General features: G+C 45.1%; 1 protein-coding gene across 2 annotated transcripts in view; it reads right to left on the bottom strand.

Annotated features, from left to right (window-relative positions):
- The window catches only part of AKAP10 (A-kinase anchoring protein 10), a 91,324-nt gene extending 76,537 nt beyond the window's left edge, over positions 1–14,787 (bottom strand). The window contains exons 1-2 of one of the 2 annotated variants that reach the window (XM_008270672.4): positions 14,714–14,787; positions 942–989 (exon numbers count right to left, since the gene is read on the bottom strand). In XM_008270672.4, the coding sequence (XP_008268894.2) occupies positions 942–989; positions 14,714–14,723 (58 nt within the window). In that variant the 5' untranslated portion in view covers positions 14,724–14,787. Of the gene's footprint in view, positions 1–941; positions 990–7,955; positions 8,260–14,713 lie in introns of those variants that run through there. The other variant, XM_008270671.4, reaches the window with a different exon arrangement.
- Positions 14,788–16,509: the final 1,722 nt, after the last annotated feature.

Here is a 16,509-nt window from a genome sequence, read left to right as displayed (position 1 = left end):
GTATATAAACACGTATATGTATACATAATGACCATAGAAAAAATTTCCATTATAACTTTTCCATTCCAATCTCTGTACAGTGGACATAACTAAATCATTCAAAAACACAGCAGAGATTACTATCTAAAAAAATAATGTTCTAACCTGTAAATAAGGACAATGTATTGGGCCCAACAAAGTACCCTGACTAATCTTAAATTAAGGCCATGCAAAGTAATAAAGCAGTGAAAACCACGAGCATCCACACTTCTGGATAAATGGCAGTCCATTACCAGACTGCTCAGTTACAGGTATTCTTGGTCTTTTATTAAAAAGAGTCAACTAATTACTTTTAGTAAACAATCAAATGTGGGATCGCTAGGGAGGGACTTAGCTCACTGTTATCAACAGTACAGCCAACAAAAGCCCAATAGAAATCTCATTATCCAAGGACAGCATGGTGCGGTGGGTTAAGCCACTGCTTGGGACACCTGTATCCCATATTGGAGTGCCTGGTTTGAGTCTGAACTACTGCATGCTTCTAGAAGACCCAGATTTCCTGCTTAGGCGCCTGGCCGGCAGCAGATGATCACCCAAATAGCTGGGTTCCAGCCACCCTCACAGGAGACAAAGATGGGAGTTCCCGGTTCAGCCTGCCCAACCTTGGCTCTTGCAGGTGTTTGGGAAGTTAATCAATGAACAGAAAATTTCTCTCTCCCTCCTCGCCTCCCTCCTTGTCACTCTGCCTGTCAAATATATAAATTTTGGAAAAGGAAATTAAAGCTCATGGTGTGCTAAGTGTTTAAGACCATACAGGTTAAAGAGGGAAATAAGTCATGATCATAGTTACAAAATAAGGCAGAAAAGATTAATGCTGAAAGAAAGAACAAGGTAACAGGATTAAAGAGCTCATAAATGCACAACACAAAATTTTTTAGTGCCATGAATGCCACTGAACTCACCTTTAATGGACTTGACATCTGAGGTCTTCTCTTGTTCTTTGCCTTTCACTAGAAGACAAAGGAGCATTATGACCAACTTTTGAAAGACACATTTTATAGATTGTAAAAACCAGACAAGTTTTATTCTAACAGATGAATATTCAAAGATCAGAGGGGGGCAAGGCAGGTCAGCTGAAGAAGGTTTCTCTAAGGAAGTAACCTCTGAATGGCATTCAAAAACATAAGGAATGCAGACAATGTAGTCATAATACAAGGGTTCAAATTCTGGCTTTCTCATTTATTAGCCAAGCAATCTTGGAAAAGATAATTTACTGCTCCGGGTCTTAATTTCCTTGCCTTATACAATTAGGTCTACTTTAGAGGGTTACTGGTTAAAAAAAAAAAAAAAAAAAAAAAAAAGCTAAAACCAAACATCTGTATAGGGCACAGAACAGTAACTAGCATAGATTTGGAATAAATTTAGGATCAACATTAATATTATTACCATGTGCTACCCACTACACTGGCTATTACTATTAGATGCAAAGAAAGAATGAAGAAAGAGTTTTTAGTTGTGTATCACTTGATTTCTTCTTTAGCCCTGTCCCCAGTGGCATCAAAGACAAACACTGTAAACTCCTAACACTCAAGCCTTAACAATTTGTCTCTAAAATAACCATACACCCTCCTCTATTATACAAAACAGCGAAGATTCTACTGCAGATAAGCTAAAATATAAAATCCAAGGAAGGAAGGTGCAAGCCAGCTTAAGTCAAGCGTGAACACTGTTATGGGAGCTGACCTAAGACGATTTTTAACCCTCTACTTTTCTGGTTTCTTTCAATATTAAACTTCCTTTAATCTCCAATTCCTCAAAATAAGCTATCTCCCAGCATGCGCATCTGTCTACTTAACCCTTTTCAATATTAGAAGTTGAAAGGCTAGAAACAGGAAATAACTAGGTGTCAGAGTAGCTCCCTGAAGTCCATTCATCAACAGCTATTTGAAAGCACAATATGTGCCACTCTCCAGGCTTTTCAGAAGACAGCATCTTCCCTTCAAGTCTACATTCGACTACGTGGAGGCCCAAATGGGAACCAATGAAGAAATAACATCTCAGGAGCCGATCACTGCATCGTGAAGATAAAATATGAAAATGTGGCAGGCTGACAGCACCTGCGGCCACGTCAGCAGCACCTGCCAAACAACTGCAGCTGAAAACATTACCCAGTCTCAGCTACCACAGCGCTCCCCTCTCCTGGTCCCTAGCCCTCCTCTGGTAACCCCCCACCTCCCTGACCTCTGGTTTGCTGGGTTTCACAGGAAAATGACAGGCCCCTCTTTTATTGTTCACCATAGATATTTCCTGGCTGACCTGACCCATTCTTAAAGCTTTCATACGTATGCTGTGTCTCCTACATTTACTCATGTATCTCCACTCTAAATTTTTTAAATCTCAAATTCATACAGTCACCCATACCCCTCTTCAATTCCATTTCTCCAAACCAGAATGTATCTTTTCCCAATCCTGTCCCTACCTCAGTCTTCATCTTCCTGTGAATCTATCATCAGTTACTCAGGCCAGCGTCTGGGAGTCAGCCTTAATATTTTGCCTCCAACACAAACCACTTAAGACCAACTGATTCTACCTCCCCAGTTTCACTTCTGTTAGCCTTAAACCATTGTCCTACTAATCAGGACTCCTATGTAATACTTCAAGCATAAAAATGTACAACAGTCTATCAAATGATAGCACTTTTTTGTCCCCTATTTTATAATATATAGTCAAGGTCCCTATGAATCTCTACCTGACTCCACTGCTCTTCTTCCCTTGCCAGGTAAATACTAACCCTAAATAACATGTCTTCTTTGTATACTAGTTTTTGTTTTTACCATAAACAACTATAAATGTATAAAAAATGAAAACATGGTATCTGCACATCTTTAAAATTACACAAATGATACTTTATACATACTCGTGACTTCCATTCAGTAATTCAATGTCTATACTGATGCACTTCTGGTTTATTCAATTAGCTCTATTCACTTTAGCTACTTAATTCCTTTTTAAATATGCCTTTATTAATCCATCTTCCTATTAATGAACATTTACTTTCTTCCCCAATTTTCACTTACAAACATTCATCTGATTCTAGTTCAGTCTTCCTATACATATATGCATAAGTCCCTGGAAATGGAATCACTAGGTAACAAATTGTGTACCTTCTTAACGGAAGTGACTGTGTCAATTTACACTCCTATAGACAAGCTGTATAATCTCATCTCTGGAATGTTTAATTTTTGCCAGTTTAGTAGTTTTAAAATGCTATTTGAGGGGCCAGTGCCATGGCATATCAGGTAAAGCCACTGCCTGCAGTGCTGGCATCCCATATGGGCGCCACTTCCAGTCCCAGCTGCTTCACTTCCAAACCAGCTCTCTGCTATGGCCTGGGAAAGCAGTGGAAGAAACTCCTGGCTCCTGGCTCCAGGCTCCAGATTGGCCCAGCTCCACCCATTGCGGCCAAGTGGAGAGTGAACCAGCAGATGGAAGATCTCTCTCTGTTTCTACCTCTCCTCTCTATAACTCTGCCTTTCAAGTAAATAAATAAATCTTTGAAAAAAATGCTATTTGAAGTTTCAGATTCATCACCTTGTTTCCTTTGAGGTTAAACATTTTTTTAAGATTTATTTTGTTTATTTTGAAAGAGTTACAGAGAGAGGTAGAGACAGAGGTCTTCCATCCACTGATTCACTCCCTGGATGGCCGCAATGGCTGGAGCTGCGCCGATCCGAAGCCAGGAGCCAGGAGCTTCTTCCGGGTCTCCCATGTGGGTGCAGGGGCCCAAGGACTTGGGCCATTTTCTACTGCTATCCCAAGCCATAGCAGAGAGCTGGATCAGAAGAGGAGCAGCCAGGACTAGAACAGGCGACCATATGGGATGTCGGCGCTTCTGGCCAGGGTTTTAACCCACTGTGCCACAGCACCAGCCCCTAAACATTCTTTCATATTTAGAAAACATTTAGGTTTCCTCTTTCATAAAGCCCTTTTTCACATTCTTTGTGTTTTACTTACTACTTGCAGAAACTTGATATATATATATATATACACACACACACACACTATAATCTAGAAACTAATATTTCATTGTTACAAATATCTTAGGTATATTTTATTGCATTTTTATTTTAATGTAGTCAAATGAAGATTACATAGGTTCTACTTTCCTGTGTTTTAAAGGTTTATTTATTTATTTGAATGGCAGAGCATCAGAGACAGGGACAGACAGACACAAAGACGGGAGAGGGAAGTGGGGAAGAGAGAGACAAAAGACCTTCTATGCCCTGGTTCAATCCCCAAATGGCCACAACAGCCAGGGCTGGGCCAAGTTGAAGCATGGAGCCAGAAACTGTCTTGGGATCAGGGGCCCAAGTATTTGGGTTATTTCCCACTGCCTTCCCAGGCACATTAACAGGAAGAAGGGCAGTCAGGACTCAAACTGGCACTCCAATATGGGATGCCAGCATCGCAAGCAGCAGCTTAACCTACTGCACCACAATGCCAGCCCTTCCCAGTCTACTTTTTCAAAAATTTCCTCACTGCCCCAAGATCAGAATCTCACCCTGCCCCTGCATTTTCTATATAATTTTAAGGTTTTTTTTTTTCATGTTGTGGGTTCTTATGTAACTGGAAATTATTTCTGTTTATCAGGGATTGAAAACTATACACCATGGGCCAAATTCAATCTAATATCAGTTTTCTATAAATAAAGTTTTATTGTAATATAGCCATGCCCATTTTCTTACATACTTTTCACAGTTACAAAGGTAGAGGAGAGTGTGACAAAAAACATCTGGTTCGTTCAAGAAAAACCTTTCTGACTTCTTAATGTGTATGATAGGAGATAGGAAATTTTTTTCCTTTGCCAGATGGATAATCAACATCCTTTACCAACTAGTTCATCCTTTCTCAAAGGACTAGAAACTTTTTTTTATAAAGTTTCCGTATATACCTAGGTCTGTTTCTATGCATTCATGTTGAAAACATATCACAGGGATCAAGAATAGAGGGAAACCAAATGGAAGGCTATAGCAAAATTACACTGTTTCCTCAATCTTCATAAAACCAGCTCCCTCTTGACTTCTGTGACTTCTTGACTTCTGTGACATCTCCTTGGAGGATGTCCTTAACCACTCAATCTAAACAGAGGTAACTGCCTAATCCAAAGTGTTAACTTGGTAAGGGGGTGGTAAGAAGTGGGTAGAAGTGGACATATTCTGGTGTAGGCCTTACAGATTTGCTGAAAGATCAGATACAGAGTAGAAAGAAAGAGACCTTCAAGGATATACTAAAACTGTAGCCTGAGCAATTAACTAAAAGGCCAAAAATCTGATGAACAGGTTTCAGAGTTAATAAGTTGGAGTTAATAAATTGGACTAACAGCTGGATAGACCAATCTAAATTCAAGGGATAGGATGCAAGCTGGAGATATAAATTTGGGTATCATCAACATACAGGTCGTATTTAAAACTTCCACCCTTGGGCCGGCGCCACGGCTCACTAGGCTAATCCTCTGCCTTGCGGCACCGGCACACCGGGTTCTAGCACGGGTCGGGGCGCCGGATTCTGTCCCGGTTGCCCCTCTTCCAAGCCAGCTCTCTGCTGTGGCCCGGGAGTGCAGTGGAGGATGGCCCAGGTGCTTGGGCCCTGCACCCCATGGGAGACCAGGATAAGTACCTGGCTCCTGCCATCGGATCAGCGCGGTGCGCCGGCTGCAGCGCACCAGCCGCGGCGGCCATTGGAGGGTGAACCAACGGCAAAGGAAGACCTTTCTCTCTGTCTCTCTCACTGTCCACTCTGCTTGTCAAAAAAAAAATTTTAAAATAAATAAAAATAAAAAAACTTCCACCTTTGACACACCTAAACCTCCAAAAAGCATCTAGAACCAAGGGATGAAGGACCTCTTTCTCTGCCTCTCCTCTGTTTAACTCTGACTTTCAAATAAATAAATAAATCTTTAAAAAAGAAACAAAAATGAGATCATTCCACTTTTGTTTTTCTTTTTGACAGGCAGAGTGGACAGTGAGAGAGAAAAAAGTCTTCCTTTTCCGTTGGTTCACCCCTCAATGGCCACTGCAGCCGGCACATCGCGCTGATCTGAAGCCAGGAGCCAGGTGCTTCTCCTGGTCTCCCATGCAGGTGAAGGGCCCAAGCACTTGGGCCATCCTCCACTGCACTCCCAGGCCACAGCAGAGAGCTGGACTGGAAGAAGAGCAACCAGGACAGAATCCGGTGCCCCGACCGGGACTAGAATCCGGTGTGCCGGCGCCACAGGCAGAGTTTGAGCCTATTGCGCCGCGGTGCCGGCCAAGATCATTCCACTTTAAATATTTTTTTAAACAGTCTCTCTCAACTTGGAACAAAACCCACCAATAGTCTAAAACCTTTCAGTCATCTGATACTGGCCAACCTCTCTGCCACATCCACAGTAGCCTTCTTTCCCTTCTAGACAGTCATCAACTCACGTCCTCTGAACGTGGCATTCCCCATACCTCTAGTGCTCTAACCTGGTTTCTGTCAAGATACCACCTGCTGATCTAAGTTTCAAGGTCACCTGCAGAGACCTTCCTCTAACATTCAACCAAGGTCTTTTTTCCCCTTCATTACACTTTACTCAGTTTGTGAATACACACCAAATACACACACACACACAGAGACATTTGTGTGCTTATTTATTGTCTATCCCAGCAGGCAATAAGCTCCATGGATGCAGGGACTCTGTCTTGTACTGCTGGATGGTAAGGACTCAGCACAGTACCTGGCAAACTGTAGGCACTCAGAAGTACATGGTGAATGGTCATGTCTTGTGTAACTAGCTTTACTAAGAAAACTTTTTTACCTTAAAAAAAAAAAAGCAAGCTAAACATTTTAACCCTGTCAGACACATTAGAGAGCTATTAACTATACTTACATCCTTTACTAACAAAGCTTCCTACTACCATTTTGCCAGCCTTCATTCATTCACCACCTACTATCAGTTACTAAAATCCTGCACCTATTGAGAGGAATTCTTTAGTCGTCTGGAGTTGAATGGGGCCTTTTGGAATAATCTAATTCTCAGTAGAGCAAAGAAAGAGAAACGGGTTAACTGGCCTGCTGCAGGTTACACGGCTGGGAGCTCAGATGGCATGTGAACCCCAGGCTCTGATGTGGCTTAGTGCTTTTTCAGAAAACCTGTTTCTGTCCGGTCCGGTTTCTTTTTAGTAATAGGGACAAAACCACTGTCATCCACGACAGACTCACACTCGTTCACTTCGGATAGGTACTCTTCATGAAATCCACAGCCTTGCCCTCTACTAAAAAACTGGGCAGTTACCACCACCGAAAACCCGACACAGAAGTAGTTCCTTTCTATCTGAAGTTAGGGTTTCAGCAGTTAGTGAATGTGCTAAGTCATCAAAACAAGCAACCTTGCTCAGTAGGGGAACTTCAGCAGTAAGTCATTTTATTTTTAAAGACTGCAATTTCCCTTCCCCCTACAGAGGAAACTGGAAAACAGCACTAGTTGAAGAAAGCAGTTTTTCCATGTGTTGCTTTTAGACATAAAATCCTCAATATTTGGAAAAATCCGAGGCTTCCGTAATAAGGTACTAAAGGGATGTCCCTGAGCTTGAGCCACAGCCTCCCCCCGCCCCCCCCCCCAGCAAACCACACACACAAGAAAAAAGAAAAAGAAAAAGAAACCAAAAACACCCAAAGAGCTATTCTTAAGCAAACAAGCATTCACTTCCAAGAGTTCCAGCAACCACTTTCGGACCAGCGCGACAATTCCGCCGCGACCTCGCGCGAGGAGGCCACCTACTCCCTCCCTGCAGAGACCCGGAGCAGTGGGAGGCATTCGGGGACGTCAGCGCGGAGGCCGGGAGGCTCACGGAGGGCCCCGTCGCCGCCCGGGAGGAAGCCCTTGCAGGCCCACCTGCCCCACCGCCAACCCCTGAGGCCCGGCCTGGCTCCCCCGCCGGCACCCCCTCAGCTACCTTTCCGCCGGAAGAAGGACATGGCGGGGCCCGGGTCGGGGCGGAGGGCGCGGGGGGACTGTCGCGGGGAGGGCCCGGCTCCCCTCATTCAGCAACCGGCCCGGACTTCCGGGCCCGCAGGGGCCGCTGCACTAGCCTGAAATAGGACCCTTCTTCCGGGTGTGGGCCCCACCGCTTCCTCGAGATGCCCAGGCAGCTCCTGCCGCCATATTATCAACAAGCCGCCCGCCCGGAGTTCCGGTCCTTCCCCGCGCGAGGCTTCACGGGAGGCCCAGCCTCCGGCCCCGCCCCCTGCCTCTCTCCCTCTCCGCCTCCTCCCGTGGGTGGAGGAGTGCGCGCCGCCGCCTCCCACGTGACCCTGGGCGTGTGCGGCCTGCGCCGGGTCCCGTGACCCTGGTAACCTGCACATGGCCGCGATTCCCGCTGCAGTTTTGTAGCTACCGGAGCAGGCTCCTCGTGGAGCGCTGCAGACTGGAGCGGGAGACCCTCCCCCCTCCCCAGCAGTTTATATAATGTGGCGCCTCGGGTCCTGAGCCCTCGGCGGATGGGCGCCTTGCAGAGCGTGCGCTTCCGAAAAAGTCGGGGTGTCAACTCCACGCTCTAGCTTGGCCCCTCGGTTCGAGTTTGCTCTGAGATGCTGGGCCAGCCTGAGAAGCTTCACCCTGAAACCCCCACTCCCCTACCCAGCCCTTGCTGTCCCCGAAGGAGCAGGTGGCCCCCGGCGTGTAAGTTCGAAACGAACCCGAACCCTGAGGAGAAACCGGGAATGAAAAGGGGAAAGTGCGAATTTTAAATTTGAAAGGGAAAGCCACGTAATACTCTCTCTCCACCTCGACAGCTGAATGAAGCAAGCCTCCCCCGTCGCCCCTTGGGTGCCCCCTGGGGACCCCGCGGTGCGCTCAGCGCCTGGGTGCTGATGCTATGGCTTGAACCTGGAGCAGCGCCAAGATAGTAACAACGCAACCGATGTTCGCAGGTTGCTGTGTGTTTTATCACGTCTATGGCGGGGTTCATTCGTGTTGGGGGCTGTTTCCAGGTGCCTGAAAGATGAGCAGAGCTGACGTTTCTTTGGAAACGTGCCCTGCGCAAGTACTTTGCTGAACCCTGCGGATTTAGTGATAGCCCTTGGAGCCGGTCGGTCTGGGTGAAAGGAAAAACTGGGCACAGAAAAATAAAAGCCGCCTGCCCCCATCAGATCACAGACTAATTAGGTTTGAAGCCTGGCTTTCCAGACCTAATTTTCCTCTGGGTAGAGAGAGTGCCTGCAGGAACGCTGGCTGGGCAGGAGCCAGACGGACTGGGGGTGAGTTTGGATGCCCGAGTCGGGTGTGCGCTGCTGGGCGCCTGAGCAACCACCCATCTCCCCGGGCCCCGGGGTGGGAAATGCGGGGTGGGAAATGCGTCTGAAAACCAGTCTGCGCCCCGGGGCACCGCACCCCGCTGTGGCCACTGATTCCGCGGGTCCTGCCCCCTCTCCCTCCCAAGGACCAGCAAGCCTGAGGTTCTGGTTCTTTCTGAATCATCATCCATTAAAGTGTTTGCTCAGGGAAGCTCCCTGTTAAGAGTAGGTCGTTTTAATCTCTTGAAATTTGATGATTCACATATAAATAAAGTTAAAAATAAACAAGAGTTTTAAAAACAAGAGTATTCCACCGGCCTGAATAACCAGTTGTGGCAAACTGATACTCTGCGTTGGATTTTTCAAATTAATCTGTAAGAGTCACTTTATATGTAAAATTAAATTTTTTTTACCAGGAGTTCCTTTAATTACGTTCCTAATCTTTAAGGGAATCCTCGCAGGTTTTTCTTAATACCAGTTGTATTAATTACAACAAATCAGTGAGGTAAAATCTGTTAATTAGCAAAGTCTGTGAGTAAAATTAATCTCCCATGACAAATACCATTTACAAAGTAATGAACAGTATTCTACAATAAACATTCTATAAAAATAGCTTTCTAGCTCAATCATTCATAATCCAAAGGAAACTATTGCAAAAAATTATATTTATTATATAGGAAAAGAAAGTTCCTTCTTTTTTTGAAAGGCAGAGTGACTGAAACAGAAGGAGAGGGAGAGATCTATCCATTAGTTTATTCCACAAATGCCCACCCAGCTGGAGCTAGGCCAGGCCAATGGCAGGAGTCAACAACTCCCTGCTGGTACCCCTCCCCCCCAACAAGACCCTAAATACTTAGGCAGCCATGTGCTGCCTCCCAGTCACATTTGCAGGAAGCTGAATAAAAGCAGAGCTGGAACTCCATCCAGGCTCTCTTATATGAGCTGAGACTTAATCTACTGTACCACAGTGCCTGTCCCTCCTTGTTACCTTTTTTTTTTTTTTTGACAGGCAGAATGGACAGTGAGAGAGATAGAGAGAGACAGAGAGAAAGGTCTTCCTTTGCTGTTGGTTCACCCTCCAATGGCCGCTGCGGCTGGCACGCTGTGGCCAGCGCACCACACTGATCTGAAGGCAGGAGCCAGGTGCTTCTCCTGGTCTCCCATGGGGTGCAGGGCCCAAGCACTTGGGCCGTCCTCCACTGCACTCCCTGGCCACAGCAGAGAGCTGGCCTGGAAGAGGGCAACCAGGACAGAATCCGGCGCCCCAACTGGGACTAGAACCCGGTGTGCCGGTGCCGCAAGGCGGAGGATTAGCCTAGTGAGCCACGGCGCCGGCCCTCCTTGTTACCTTTTAATAAGCAGCTATAAGGTCACATTTACCTCAAAAACATATTGATCTTTACAAAATTTTCATCACTGTCTAAGGAAAGATTAATTCTTAACTCATTGTTTACACTGTCAAAAGCATTGGCATCAATAACTTTGTGAAATTTGTCTCTAAAAAGTTATGGCTTTGGGAGGTTGGTGCTGTGGTGTGGCACATTAATACTCTGCTTAGAATGCCCACAGCCCATATCAGAGTGCCTGAGGTCAAGCCCCACTGCTGCTTCCAATCAGCTGCCTGCTGATGTGCCTAACAGGCAGCAGGTGAAAACACAAGTACTTGGGCTCCTGCCACCTGTATGGGACACTGAGGTGGAGTTCCTTACGCCTGGCTTCGGCCTGCCCCTGCCCCTGCCCCTGCCCCTGCCCCTGGCTGTTGTAGGCATTTGGGCAAGTGAACTAGCAAATGGAAGATCTCTCTCTCTCCCCCTCTACTTTTCAAAGAAATAAATAAAATAAAATAAAAGTGGCTTCTGATTTTTTTTACCTTAATCAAATTAGTTACTTCTAGAGTTTCTGTAATCGTGCTCGATAAGTGGGAGTTTACTGCACATTTTTCAAAAGAACTCAAGGCCGGTGCCGCGGCTCACTAGGCTAATCCTCCGCCTTGCAGCACCGGCACACCGGGTTCTAGTCCCGGTCGGGGCGCCGGATTCTGTCCCGGTTGCCCCTCTTCCAGGCCAGCTCTCTGCTGTGGCCAGGGAGTGCAGTGGAGGATGGCCCAGGTGCTTGGGCCCTGCACCCCCATGGGAGACCAGGAGAAGCACCTGGCTCCTGCCATCAGATCAGCGTGGTGCGCCGGCGCCGGCCGCGGCGGCCATTGGAGGGTGAACCAACGGCAAAGGAGGACCTTTCTCTCTGTCTCTCTCTCTCTCACTGTCCACTCTGCCTGTCCAAAAAAAAAAAAAAAAAAAAAAAAAAAACCTCAAAACAAGATGCCAGGAGATTATAATCTCCTAAATTTGGACAATAGACATTTCCACTATTCCTATCAGTGGAGTAGGAATTTTGGAGTAACCACATGCTAAGGAATGCTTTTAAAAAGGTGAATAAATAAATAACAAGGTGAATAAAACATTGAAAGACTTTGGGAGTTGGTGCAGGCATGTGTACATGGCAGTTAAGACGTCCATGTCCCACATTGAAAGACCTGGGTTCAGGACCCCTGATTACAGATTCTTGCTAGTGCAGAACATGAGGTATTGGCTCAGGAAGTTGGGTCCTTCCTTACCATTCACATAGGAGACCTGGATTGAGTTCCCTGCTTCCAGGTTCGATCTGACCCAGACCTAACCGTCGTGGGCATCTGGGGAGTGGATCAGCACATGGGGACTCTGTCCCTGCTTCCAAAATTTGAAAAAAAAAATTGACATTGTGGCAATAAGAAGGTAAAGAAGAATCAATTGCTGGGGGAAGAAAGAGAAGAAAAACAAAATCCAGATAATCAAATCAAGTCCCTTCTTTAGGACCTTTTGCATTGGGAAATTTTGCTGTTCATGAAAAAAACATTGAAAAGTTGAGTGATGCTGTTGATAGTGTCACAAACTAGAAGAAAAAAGTTGAGGTCCAAGGTGTGCTTTTGGCTGTGATTCTGAGAAAACTATACCCTAAGTAGACCAACTGTTTAAATGGTTGCGACCCAGCTTCAGTCATCTGGGTGACTGAAATCTTAATCCCTAAGAATAAATTAAGAAAAGCTATACTCTGGTTTCCCAGGGTCCCTGCTGGAAGCAAATCCTCTTGGAATAGGATAACATCATCCAAGCAATCCAATTTTTCAACATTTTTTCTCATATGTCTAGCACTTAGTCACAGACAAAAGGAACAAAAGCCAAGAGAAACAGCAGACAATAGAGGCAGTCATACTGGATCCCTACATAGCAGAATTACCAGGCATAGCTTTCAGTATAACTCTTCCTACTATATTCAAGGAGACAAGATTGAAAATTTGGGCAAAGAACTGGAAACTATTAAAACTGACAGGAAGCAATTAGAAATTCAAGAAATGAAAGATTGCTGAAATCAAAACTATATAATATGTTAAGAAGAGCTACAGCTGATGAGAGAATGTACGAAATGGAAGACAGGCCAAAAGAAAATATTCAAATGAAACTTGCAGGGTGTAAGGTTTATCATGTGTTTGATCAGAGTACTGGAAGGAAAGAATAGAGTGTAGTAAAGGAAATATTTGAAAAACTAATGGCTGAAAATTTTCTTGAGGTTATAAATGAAACCAGATCAACTCAAGAATCACTATAAATTGCAAGCAAAATAAATCAAAAGAAATATGTACATAAATTATTAATAACAAGACTTCATGAAATAAAACAAATTATTAAAAACTGCTAGGGAAACATTATTTTCAAAGAAATAATGCTTAAGCAGCTGTTTTTTATAACAACAGCTATAAAAACCAGAAGACTAAAAATAGACCTTGAATGTGCTATAAAAAGTAACTATCAACCTGAAATCCTATACCCACAAAGCCTATATTTCAAGGATGTCACAAAATAAGACATTTTCAGACATGAACAGAAAAATTCTCAGCAGCAGATTTCACTAAAGGGTACTCTAAAGGATTTACTTCAGGCAGAAGTAAGGCAATATAAGATGGAAAGTAATGAAAGGTACATAAAGAACAAAGAACATGGGAGAGGCATTTGGTGACGTGGATAAGCTACTGCTTGGGACACCTGCATCTAGTATCAGAGTGCCTGTGTTCAAGTCCTAGCTCTACTTCCTGTTCCAAATTCCTGCTAATGTGCACCCTGGGAGGCAGCAGGTGATGACCCAAATACTTGGGTCCCTGTCACCCAAATGGGAGACCTAGAAGATTTGAACTGAGTCCCAGGCTCCTGGCTTTGATCTGGCTATTAGGGTATTTGGGGAGTGAACCAGCAGATGAAAGATCTCTCTGTGTTTCTGTCTCTCTGCCTTTCTAATAATTTTTTTTTTTTATTTAAAGAATGGGAGCTGGCATTGCAGCATACTGCTGGCATCCCATATAGGAGCTAGTTCAAGCTCCAGCAGCTCCACTTCTGATACAGCTCCCTACAAATGCACCTGCAAAAGTGGCAGAAGAAGCTTACGCCTCTGAAGCCATCTGGGATACCCAGAAGAAGCTCTGGGCTCCTGGCTTTGGCCTGGCCCAGCTCTGGCCATTGCACCCATTTGGGGAGTGAACCAGAGGATGGACGATCTCTCTTGCTCTCTGTGTTCTCTCCTCCTCTGTCTGTAATTCTGCCTTGCAAGTAAGTAAAAATATTCAAAAAACAAGAGGATCCTGTTTGCATTTTTTAAAAATTTAAAGAATGAAGAAAGTGATACATATGTGAATTAATAGAAATACACATTGATCACAAAGAGCAATAACAATGTTGTGAACGATAACTATGAAGTTAGTGGGAGCACAGTCCACGCAAGAGAGCCTCACTTCAGGAATCCCGACTACTCTTCATACCATAATTTGCTAGAAGGGCTCACAAAACTCACTGAAAGATGTTACACTCACACTTATGATTTGTTACAGATAAAGGATATGGATTATAATCAGCCACAGGAAGACATGCACAGGGCAGAGTCCAGGGGAGTTGCAAATGGGGACCTTCCAATTGTCCGTGGAGCCAGGACAGGGTTGGTACCCAGTGTGGAGTATTGCCAACCAGGGAAGCTTACCCAAACCTTGGAGTCCAAAGTCTTTATTGAGATTCCATCATGCAAGCATGGCTGACTGCCCATGGGACTGATCAGGGATTCCAGCCCCTCCAGGGATTTCCACTGATGCAGCCTGACCCAAAGTCCCCAACCCAAATCACGTTGTTGCTATTTGGTTGGCCCAAGACCCATAGTCAAAACAGAAACACTCATTTTAGGAGTGATATTTCAAGGGCTAGAGATCACTTCCAAGTGGTCAACAGCAGAAGTCAGATATCTCTTTGGGCATAGGGCTAAGTTGTTTTCTATACAAATACTTAACAAGTATAAAAACATCGCCAGTGTAGCAAGTTCCTGAATCTTGGGAGGGCTTATTTCCCACCTTCTGGCATGTATGTGTCTTGTCAATGTATCTGGAATACATGCCATTGCTTGCTCGCTAGGTACAAATAGCATGACATCATCAACACAGAGCCCCAGGATGATGCTATACGGAATGTCCAAACAATCAAGCATTCTTCAGACCTATCCTGTCTGAATATTCAGTCCTTGAAATGTGGCTAGTCAAGTGAAGATGTGTTGTAAGTGTAAAATATGTTCCGCTGGGTGCTCTGGTTTCAGTCAGTCTTAGCTCAGATCCTGTATCACACAGTCCTTGGGAATGCTGGGCATTCTCTTTTCTCTGGTGCTCAGTTACCCTGAAAACTGACCTCAGCTCTTCCCCAGGATTGACTGGGGAAATATTTACTGTGTATACTTAAGAGGATCTGGCTTCCTTTTCAAACAACGAACTCTGAGCCTGTGAATTGTCTTACATCTGGGAACTTGGAAGGGAATGTGATTTTCCATTGTGACAGCTGACATTAGCCTTCTGCTCATGGACCATTGCCTTATTTTATTTTATTTTATTTTTATTATGTAATATCAAGAGTGCCCCAATTGGTTATCTGTCTTTGTCCTACTGGGAACACCTGGATCCATCAGCTGTCTCTCCAGATCCCTGTGGGTCAAGGAACTCTAAAGGCTGGTCCCACTCTGCTTCCCAATAGAAGCTGAACATCCTTGTTCCTTAGGATAAGAAATTTGGGACCAAAGACTTTCAGATTTGACTTCTTTGAATGTTGGATTATATTTCTATATACAATGAGATGTCTTGGGGATGGTACCCAGTCTAACTAGAAAAAAAATCTATGTTTTCTATACATATTTTTAAAAACTATTTATTTATTTATTTATTTGAAAGGCAGAGAGTTAGTGAGAGGCAGAGGCGGAGAGAGAGAGAGAGATCTGCCATCCGCTGGTTCACTCCTCAGATGGCTGTGACAGCCGGAGCTGGGCTAATCTGAAACCAGGAGCCAGCAGCTTCTTCCAGGCCTCCTATGTGAGTGCCTGCTTTCCTAGGCCATCGCAGAGAGCTGGATCGGAAGTGGAGCAGCCCGGACTTGAACCGGCACCCATATAGGATGCTGGTACTGCAGGTGGTGGCTTTACCTGCTATGCTATAACGCCGGCCCTTGGGTGCTAGGATTTCAACACAGGAATTTGGGGGTGGGGGAAGGACTTCAATGTTCAGAACAGGGCCCCTCCACACATTCAGTGTCACAGCTGACACCCAGCCACAAACTTCATCTCACTTCAGCACAGCTGAAAGCCTATGAACCATGATGCTACCGCTCACAAGAGGCTACTGCTACCTCCACCCACTGCCAGCAGTAGTGTTCTTAGTGCTGTCACACTGGTTGCTATGGTCTCTTTGTGCCCCTCCAAAATCCAGGAGTCTCTCATGAATGGAATTAATGCTCATACAAAACACACACCCCCCCCCCCCACTCAGGGAGACCCATTGCCATTTCCACTGCAGAGTTTACAGCTACCAGGTTCCAGCCATGAAGTGGAAAGGAGACCCCCACTCAAGTATTGAATCTATGGGGCACCTTGATCTTAGACTTCTGAGCCTCTGGAACTGGGAGAAATAAGGTTCTGTTGTTTGTAATCCACGCACAGCAGTCTTTGGCATTTGGTTATAGCAGCCTGAACAGGTTAGGACACTGGTGAATAATCTAATGCCCAAATCCCAACCCTCTTTTAGGGCTACCCATAGGTTCTCCAGAAAACACAGCCAGAGGCAGCAGACCCATGGCAGGGGCTCAAGACCACAGAGCAGGCATGAGAGACAAG

Source organism: Oryctolagus cuniculus, chromosome 17 (assembly GCF_964237555.1).
Source record: "Oryctolagus cuniculus chromosome 17, mOryCun1.1, whole genome shotgun sequence".
Lineage (NCBI taxonomy): Eukaryota > Metazoa > Chordata > Mammalia > Lagomorpha > Leporidae > Oryctolagus > Oryctolagus cuniculus.
This window is presented reverse-complemented; position numbering and strand designations above follow the sequence as displayed.